Source organism: Podarcis gaigeae (genome assembly GCF_964106915.1).
Source record: "Podarcis gaigeae genome assembly, chromosome: 2".
Classification (NCBI taxonomy): domain Eukaryota; kingdom Metazoa; phylum Chordata; class Lepidosauria; order Squamata; family Lacertidae; genus Podarcis; species Podarcis gaigeae.
Window position 1 is genome coordinate 17,018,704 of NC_139679.1, and position 9,469 is coordinate 17,028,172.

At 49.8% G+C, this 9,469-nt stretch overlaps 1 protein-coding gene and 1 long non-coding RNA gene across 2 annotated transcripts; both read left to right on the forward strand.

Annotated features, from left to right (window-relative positions):
• The first annotated feature begins 1,562 nt into the window (after window positions 1–1,562).
• Window positions 1,563–5,245, forward strand: LOC310834323 (uncharacterized protein). Its single transcript, XM_083717841.1, has 2 exons — window positions 1,563–2,082; window positions 4,816–5,245. Exons 1-2 carry the CDS (start codon window positions 1,749–1,751, stop codon window positions 5,100–5,102), a joined length of 621 nt encoding a protein of 206 aa, XP_083573967.1. The 5' UTR covers window positions 1,563–1,748; the 3' UTR covers window positions 5,103–5,245.
• A 1,646-nt stretch (window positions 5,246–6,891) lies between these two features.
• Window positions 6,892–8,174, forward strand: LOC310840018. The gene is made up of 2 exons (XR_014561763.1): window positions 6,892–7,356; window positions 7,400–8,174. It is a non-coding gene; the product is annotated as an uncharacterized lncRNA (long non-coding RNA).
• The last annotated feature ends 1,295 nt before the right edge of the window (window positions 8,175–9,469 follow it).

Here is a 9,469-nt window from a genome sequence, read left to right on the forward strand (position 1 = left end):
TGAATTGCTACCTTTTGTTTTTTGTTTCGGTTATGCTTTTGCAACTAAAGATATACAGCAAAATATATAACCAAAAAGGTTATGCCTTTGCAGCTAAAATATATACAGTGGTGCCCCGCAAGACGAATGCCTCGCAAGACGAAAAACTCGCTAGACGAAAAACTCGCTAGACGAAAGGGTTTTCCATTTTTCGAGGTGCTTTGCAAGACGAATTTCCCTATGGGCTTGCTTCGCAAGACGAAAACGTCTTGCGAGCCCCCCCCTTTTTTTCCTTTTTCTAAGCCGCTAATAGCCGCTAATCCGCTAATGGCCGTGATTCGCAAGACGAAAAAACCGCTAGACGAAGAGACTCGCGGAACGAATTATTTTCGTCTTGCGAGGCACCACTGTACAGCATTTCCAGACATCCTGCTAAAATTACATGATTCTGTAGTCATTTTTTAAAAGAACCCGTGCTCTGGCTATCAGCTGTTTTCTGGGAAATGTGGCCTGGAATGGGCTGCGACAGCTGCTTGGGGCACACTTGGCTGAGCTGAAACTGGCTGATCCGAGGCTGGTGTAAGTTCAAAAAGGGGTCCTTCCTGTTCAGCTCAGCTACCTTACCTGGCAATCCAGTGTAGAACACTATTTTAAAGGCTGGTTTTCCCTTAGCAAGGGACATGGGTGGCGCTGTGGGTTAAACCACAGAGCCTAGGACTTGCCGATCAGAAGCTTGGCAGTTCGAATCCCTGTGATGGGGTGAGCTCCCGTTGCTCAGTCCCTGCTCCTGCCAACCTAGCAGTTCGAAAGCACGTCAAAGTGCAAGTAGATAAATAGGTACCACTCTGGCAGGAAGGTAAATGGGGTTTCCGTGCGCTGCTCTGGTTCACCAGAAGCGGCTTAGTCATGCTGGCCACATGACCTGGAAGCTGTACGCCAGCTCCCTCGACCAATAAAGCGAGATGAGCGCCGCAACCCCAGAGTCAGCCACGACTGGACCTAATGGTCAGGGGTCCCTTTACCTTTCCCTCCGCCAGGCTTAGAGAGGGCTGCTGCTGAACACACTTTGATGTAACATTACTTGAACTGTCATTCAAGTGGTATGTGTGCGTTTTGTGATTATGTGGGCTGGGGCTGACCTGCCGTCCACCCCCAATATTTTATTCAAGTTGGCACCCCTTGCGAGTCCAGTCTGAGGTCACTCCTCGCCCTAGCGGTAGATGCGCCGGGCATTAAACCTGGTACGTTTTGAGCGCAAAGGGCACAAATTGCAGCCCTCCCCCGCAATTCTTTTCAGCTCCAGAACTGGAGCTCGCGTGCAGATCCTTAGACACAAACGGCTTTCTTGATTTCAGCAGCCCAATCTAAGGAGTGGGGGGAGGGAGCTTTTACTTGTTGCTGCTCGAGACACCGATGAAGAGCTGGGGGGGAAAGTCCTTGTTGATCATCTACCACTACAAACCACCCGGAGATCATCCCCATCTACTTTCTGCCCGTCCCTGAAAAAAATCCACCCTAGTCCGCTCCCCTGGAAAAAAAAAAAAAAAGCACAACTCCCACCCCCGCAGCCTTGGCACCGCCCCGCCCCAACTTCCTAGACTCGAGGCTGCATCTCCCGTTCCACCAAATCGAAAGCGGCCGCGCAGCAGCGCTGTTGCAGCCCGCCTTTCCGCGCGCCCTCTGCCGCTGACGTCACTAGGGAGGGGATTTCCCGCGTGGTCCTTTGTCTTGGATAAGTGTTTTATCTGGACTGGGCACCCGCTCTTTCCATGGCGGCTGCGAGAGAGCGGTTGCTGCAGATCCTCGACGATCTGACGGACGAAGAGCTCCGCAAATTCGTCTTCTACCTGGAATCCATCCCGGACCGATCTGCCCGAATCCCTCGACGGAAGCTGGAGAAAGTCTCGCCGGTCGAGCTAGCCGAGCTGCTTGAGCGCTATTTTCCCGGGAAAGAATTAGAAGTCGCCGCCCATGCGCTGGGAAAGATACCCAGGAAGGATCTTCTGCGGAACCTCCTACGCGACGTGGCAGGGGGCGATCGCCCGAGCGGAAGGGGGACCCCTACCATGGAAGCCCCGGTAGACCTCGTGGAAGCAGCTCCGGGTGAGTACTGTACAGGCAGTAGCGTGGGGGGTGCAGGGGGGCCGGCCGCACCGGCCGCAACATCTGGGGGTTAGGGTTAGGGGGCGCAAATCCACGGGTTAGGGGGCGCAAATCCATGGGTTAGGGGGCGCAAATTACTTGCCTTGTCCCGGGTGCTGACAACCCACGCTACGCCACTGTGTACAGGTGGGCACAGCCCGAACCCACAGGGAGAGCTCGGAGCAGGGAGGGGGTAGAGGTTTTGCTGTCTAGGACAGGGGTGCCAACTTGAATAAAATATTGGGGAGGGCGGGTTAGGCCGCCCCGCCCCACCGCACCCCACATAATCGATCATATGACATGGTGCACACTAACTATTTGAATGTGCTTCAACTTTGAGAGGGCCCGGCCCCCTCAAATGTTTTATTGGGGGGAGTTGGCTCCTATGGTCCAGGACTCCCATTTTGTCTAGGGCAGGGGAAGAGAAACTGTTGGCCTCCCCGCCCCCCATGTTTGTGGGACTGTTGCTCTCTTGATGCCTGATCGTTGGCTATGCTGGGTGGGGCAGGTGGGAATTGAAGTCCAGAAACATCTGTACAAGGAACTTCGAGGAAACGTTCAGAGTATGCTTCACAGCAAGCAAAACTACTCATACACATACGTACAGAGGCAGACACTGTGCTCCAGTATGGACCTAGCCAGGTAACATGCAATTTTGCACTGGGTTTTCTTCCCTTATCAAATTATTCCTGGATCTGGCAGGAATTGCAGGTTGCTGCTTAGATAAAGTGGTTGTTGTGTAGATGTAAATAAATAGAGGCCCAAGTAGCATCATATCCACATTAAACTCCTGTGCAGATGAGCCCATTCCCTCTCTACTGGGATCTTGGTTTCCAACTGGGCAGGAAGTGGAAGGATGGGGAGGGAAAGCATAGTCCATCAGGAGAAGGTTTTGAGGTGTGTGCTTTGCCTGTACCCCTTATCTCTTCTTGGAACGTTCCTCAAATGCCCTGGGAGCACCCTTGCTCCAGCACCCATACAGATTAAAAAAAAATTCTGGCATCCAACTTACCGTATTTTTCACCCCATAGGGCACACCTAGTTTTTTGGGGGGGAGGGAATAAAGAAAAAAAATTATCCCCCCCTCCCAGCGTGGGACTGGGTAAGCCTGAGCTTCCCCTGACCCCAGCCCCCAGAACAGGCTGCTATCTGCAAGCCCAGGCTTGCAGGTATTTGCCCGAAGCCCGGGGCGTGCTGCTCAGCGTACCCCAGGCTTCGGGATGCAGGCTGCTATCCGCAAGCCTGGGGAGACCGGCGTGACTTCCCATCGGTCTTCCCAGGCTTGCGGATATCTGCCCAAAGCCCGGGGCACGCTCCGCTGCGCTCCCCAGGTTTCGGGCTGCAGGCTACTGTCCGCAAGCCTTGGGAGCCCGGCGGGAACTCCCACGGGCTCCCAGGGCTTGCAGATAGCTTCCTGAAGCCTGGAGAGCGAGAGGGGTCATTGCGCACCGACCCCTCTCACTCTCCAGGCTTCAGCGAAAGCCTGCATTCGCCCCATAGGACGCACACACATTTCCCCTTCATTATTGGAGGGGAAAAAGGTGCGTCTTATAGGGCGAAAAATATGGTAAATCTAGGACTCAGCCCCAGACCAGGATGAGTGGGTGAGCTTCCACAACAGGTCTGAATCCTTACTAGAAATTCCAGCTCATATTATCAGGCAGGGATCCTGTACCTTTAACATCTGCACAACAAGCAGGAATTCACATGGGATAACTTTTTTGACATGGGAAGAACTTCATGGGTTGATTTCGGCTCGTGGTGCAGCTTTTAAAGCAGGAGGGGCCCTTTCAGATGGTGGTGGAGTTCATTTCCCATCAGCGCCAGGCAGCATGGCACAATGGTCAGGGTGTTGGGAGTTGCAGCCTAACAATAATCTGAAGGGCAGCAGTTACCGTATTTTTCGCTCCATAATACGCACCTGACCATAAGATGCATCTAGTATTTAGAGGGTGAGTGCAGGGGGGGGGGATTATTTAAAGGGAGCACTGAGCAGAGCCTGTATGCTTCCCAGGCTCTGCTCAGCGCTCCCTTTCATAAGCCACGCGGAGCGTGTGTGCGGCGCTTGCAGGTTGCCCTTTTCTCTCCTCGGGGAAAAGTCCCCAAGAGCCGCACACATGCTCTGCGCAGCTCTTTAAAGGGAGCGCGGCTCTTGCTGGCTTTTGCAGGAGGTGGGGAAAGGGACAGAGCGCGGCTAAGCCAGAAGCTAGAACAGTGACAGGGAGTGCTGCGCAGCGATATCTCTCGCTGTTCTGGCTTCTGGGATAGCTGCGCAGCCTGCATTCGCTTCATTAGACGCACACACATTTACCCTTACTTTTTAGGAGGGGAAAAGTGTGTCTTATAGAGCGAAAAATATGGTACCTTTTCCTTATCTTAGAGGCTCATAAAGCGTTTTCCTTGCCTAGCCACTGCCTTGTATCTTGCTTGTTACTTGTTTTGTTATAAACATCTAAATACCCAGAGGAATACACAATATTAAGCAAAGAATAAAAAGGAGGCATTGTTAAAAGCCACAGCAAAAATCTCAGTTGGGAAGCTTTCCTGTTTGGTTGCCTGGATCTCATCCTCAGGCAAATCATTTTTAGCAAGCTTGCGAGGAGTCCCATCTTGCCAATGAAACGAACATAAAGCACCATGTTAGCTCTGCTCTTCTGCCTCTCATAATCTTCCTTCCTTCTCGCTATTTTGCAGTGCAACCCAGTCAGGTTTCACAGCAGCAGCTCATGAGGCTAGCCAGGAAGTTGGGCAGGAATTGGAAGACGATTGCCATCGAGTTCCTGAGGGTGGAAAATTCACGCTTGGAGCAGATCGAAGAGGAGAATCACAATAATATGGCCATGCAAGCTTTCTACATGCTTTGGGAATGGAGGAACCGTGAGGGAAGGAAGGCAACTGCAGCCAATTTATACCTTATTCTCGACCAGGATGGAGTGAATCTTGACCATGACGCATATGCGTTCCTGAGAGAGAGTGCCTGAAAGAGTTCTTGAAAGGCAGAAGACCAACTAACAGTCCAGCAACTCAGGCTCTCCAGATACTTTTCCCACTGCAAGTGAACACAGATTATAATGATTTATGTTGACTGATGTTTACACTCATATGACTGAGCTGTGCGAGGTGTGGGGTGTGTTTGCACCTGTCTATTGGCCACTTGCAGGGACGCGGGTGGCACTGTGGGTTAAACCACAGAGCCTAGGACTTGCCGATCAGAAGGTTGGTGGTTTGAATCCCCATGACGTGGTGAGCTCCCGTTGCTCGGTCCCTGCTCCTGCCCACCTAAGCAGTTTGAAAGCACGTCAAGTGCAAGTGGATAAATAGGTACCGCTCTGGCGGGAAGGTAAACAGCGTTTCCATGTGCTACTCTGGTTCGCTAGAAGCGGCTTAGTCATGCTGGCCACATGACCTGCGGACAAACGCCAGCTTCCTCAGCCTATAGAGCGAGATGAGTGCGCAACCCCAGAGTCGTCCGCGACTGGACCTAACGGTCAGGGGTACCTTTACCTTTACCTATTGGCCACTTGCAACCAAGTGGCGATACCTGGGCGCCAGGATGGCACCTGCCATCACCACCTGAAGGTGCATGCCTGGGGATCATTGGATCTTGACTGTTTTCACACATTAATACCCCATCCTGTAGAATTCTATCAGTTATATTTTATCTGCTCATTCCATATTAATTCCAGGAACCAAAATACTTTTCCCGTGCAGCCTGAACAGGAGCAGTGAACAACTTTACAGCTAACTGTTGTAACTTGTCTTCACTTACCCTGTCCCACTGCCCTGGTCACAGTTGTGAAGAATATTTTTGCGTTATGAATGGCCCCTGTCACCATTGAGAAAAAGAGGTCGGAATAGGCCAATATAGATGTGGACTGTCCCTGGATCAAGTGACTTTTCTTCCTTAAGGTCTCAAAGCTCTTAACCTAGCTCATGGTTGTCATCTGAACCAGCCAGATGCTTAACTGATAATCAATCATAGTCAGTGCATCCTTTGAAAAATAAGACTTTAGAGCTGTCTTGCCCCCAAAATGGCAACTAGACATTCTGTTTTGGCAACTCTAACCCTGATTTAAGGAGCCACTTGGCGCCTAGCTTATATATTTGAGTTTCTAACACTGGTTCTGGTGCACAATAGTGGTAGACACCTTGCTGAGTGAGCTCTGCTGCCAAGCCAGCTGGGGAGATTCCCACAGAACTGAACAACCACCCCTCTTTTTTCAAAAGATAGCCAGTGTGGTGTAGTGGTTAAGAGCAGTGGACTCGTAATCTGGTGAACCGGGTTCGATTCCATGCTCCTCCACATGCAGCTGCTGGGTGACCTTGGGCTAGTCCCACTTCTCTGAAGTCTCTCAGCCCCACTCACCTCACAGAGTGTTTTTTGTGGGGGAGGAAGGGAAGGGAGAATGTTAGCCGCTTTGAGACTCCTTCGGGTAGTGATAAAGCGGGATATCAAATCCAAACTACTCAACAAAGATGGACTCAGGCTCAGTTGGAAGAAGCAGGGATTGCATAGACTGAGCCAGTGTGGTGTAGTGGTTAAGAGCAGTGGACTCGTAATCTGGTGAACCGGGTTCGATTCCCTGCTCCTCCACATGCAGCTGCTGGGTGACCTTGGGCCAGTCACACTTCTCTGAAGTCTCTCAGCCCCACTCACCTCACAGAGTGTATGTTGTGGGGGAGGAAGGGAAAGGAGAATGTTAGCCGCTTTGAGACTCCTTAAAGGGAGTGAAAGGCGGGATATCAAATCCAAACTCTTCTTCTTGAGGGACTTCTCTAAGAATGGAACCTCTCTGGAGGACAATTCCATTATAATACTTCTGAAAGTGCCACAAACACCCTGGCTGCCATTATACCAGGTCATCCTTATGAAGGATCTTATTCTTACTCTGTTTTAATATGTGCTGGAAGCCACCCAGAGTGGCTAGGGCATGGATAGGCAAACTAAGGCCCAGGGGCCGGATCCGGCCCAATCACCTTCTAAATCTGGTCCGCGGACAGACCAGAAATCAGCGTGTTTTTACATGAGTAGAATGTGTCCTTTTATTTAAAATGCATCTCTGGGTTATTTGTGGGGCCTGCCTGGTGTTTTTACATGAGTAGAATACGTGCTTTTATTTAAAATTCATCTCTGGGTTATTTGTGGAGCACAGGAATTTGTTCATTTCCCCCAAAAAATATAGTCTGGCCCCCCACAAGGTCTGAGGGACAGTGGACTGGCCCCCTGCTGAAAAAGTTTGCTGACCCCTGGGCTAGGGAAACCCAGCGAGATGAGCAGGGTAGAAATAATAAAATTATTATCATCACAGAGCAATCAAACAGATCTTTAACTGAGCCAGTGTGGTGTTAGTGGTTAGAGTGTCAGAGTAGGGCCTGGGAGACCAGAGTTCGAATCTCCACTCAGCCACAAAGCTCACCTTGGGCCCAGTCACTGCCCCTCAGCCTAACCTACCTCACAGGGTTGTTGTGAGGCTTAAATGAGATGGGGGGCGGGGGGAGAACCATGTGCACCACTTTGAGCTCCTTGGAGAAAAAGTGTGGCTATAATTGCAATAAACTCAGCTTAAGGGGCTGGTGTTGTTATCTCAGAGCTCTTCTAAGGGCCTAGTCTTCCAAATTGGTTATTCTCAACGGCAGGTCTTCTGACCTGCTTCAGATAAAGATGGCCTGGGGACATGATATGAGCACAGAACCAGGAGAATAAGCCACGGCAAGGCAACCATCTTCACACCAGGGATACAGGGAAACAGCCTCAAGATGGTGTTTGCTGGCACAACAATTTTTATGGGACGGGGCTCTAAACTGTGTTAAGGTGTGGGTTCTGTGGCCCCTCTGGTAGAAACATTTTGGGTCTCTGTATTGTATGAAAACTATTTTCTTTTTCGGATGCGGTGACAATAGTTCTGAGTTGCAACAAGATATATCGTCACCTGAGTTAGGTGTCTTCCTTTTAGTCGTCTCTCCTTTTTTCTTTTCTTTTTTTGCAATGGAATATTCACCAGCCGACATTGTTATGCTATTGATAAATAAATAAATAAAGACTGAGCTACTTACCTTTCCTCCCAAACCTTCCTCTGCTGGATCCCTCTCCATGTCTGACAATGTTGACCTCATTAACCCCGTTAACATACAGCCTTGGCTGCTATCTCTGTTATGTTTTCCCCCTCCTTTGCTTCCAAACTGCTCAGTGCTCTCATGCAGTGTTAATGCTCCACCACACCTCGGAACAAGACAAAACACTTATAATCCCACCAACAATTATTCAAAAGAAACACCCCACCGTGACTCCTAGTGGCTCAAGAAGCTGGTACAGTGGTACCTCGGGTTAAGTACTTAATTCATTCCGGAGGTCCGTTCTTAACCTGAAACTGTTCTTAACCTGAAGCACCACTTTAGCTAACGGGGCCTCCTGCTGCTGCCGTGCTGCCGGAACACGATTTCTGTTCTCATCCTGAAGCAAAGTTCTCAACCTGAAGCACTATTTCTGGGTTAGCGGAGTCTGTAACCTGAAGCGTATGTAACCTGAGGTACCACTGTATTGAGTATTCTGGAAGGCCTGCAGGTTGTTAGCTTTCTACAAAAATAGCACAACACGTGGGCACTGGTCCCACGAAGATACAGCAGTGTTGGTTTTTCTGAGCGTCGATGGGCTGTTTTGGAAGAGAATATAAGGAGAGGAATAGCACTAACGTGGCTGTTTAATAAACAGAGAGCCACTAATTAACCAATCCTGTTCAAAACTTAATGTTCAAGTGAACAAACTGCTGCCCTATAATGAAAGAAATGGCAGCTCTAGCAGTGTCTGAGCGGAAATCGGTGTTTGGGCGGAAATCCGGATGTATGGCAGCCCATGTATGGTAGTGCCAAAAAAAGCTCGACAATTTTTCTGTCCAGATTTTCACTGTTTGAAATATGGCACCCCTAACCTATGGAAGTCACATTCATTAATTTCAACTTGTGAGAATGGACTCAGCTATATTAGTCAAAAAATGTGTTATAAACATGCAACACCAGATGGCGATGGAGAGCAAAAAAAATTCTGTGCGGATTTTTACATAGTGTTTCTTTTTCTTTTGTTATAACAATTTAATTTCTACTTATTTATAACAGTTTTTCCTGTGCGTAGATGCACCCTATGACTAAGGTTGGACCCAACCCTGCCTGCTCATCTAGCCTGGCAATATCTACTGTGGGTGGCTGTGGCTCGCTTCAGAGTCTCAGGCAGACACACCCCCACCCTCACCCCACTTCCTGGTTCTGTTTTTAAACAGGAGACACCAGGGGCATTCTGCAGGCCAAGCAGAATTTGTCTTGGACCTCAAGCTCAAATTTAGGCATGTGTTGATTT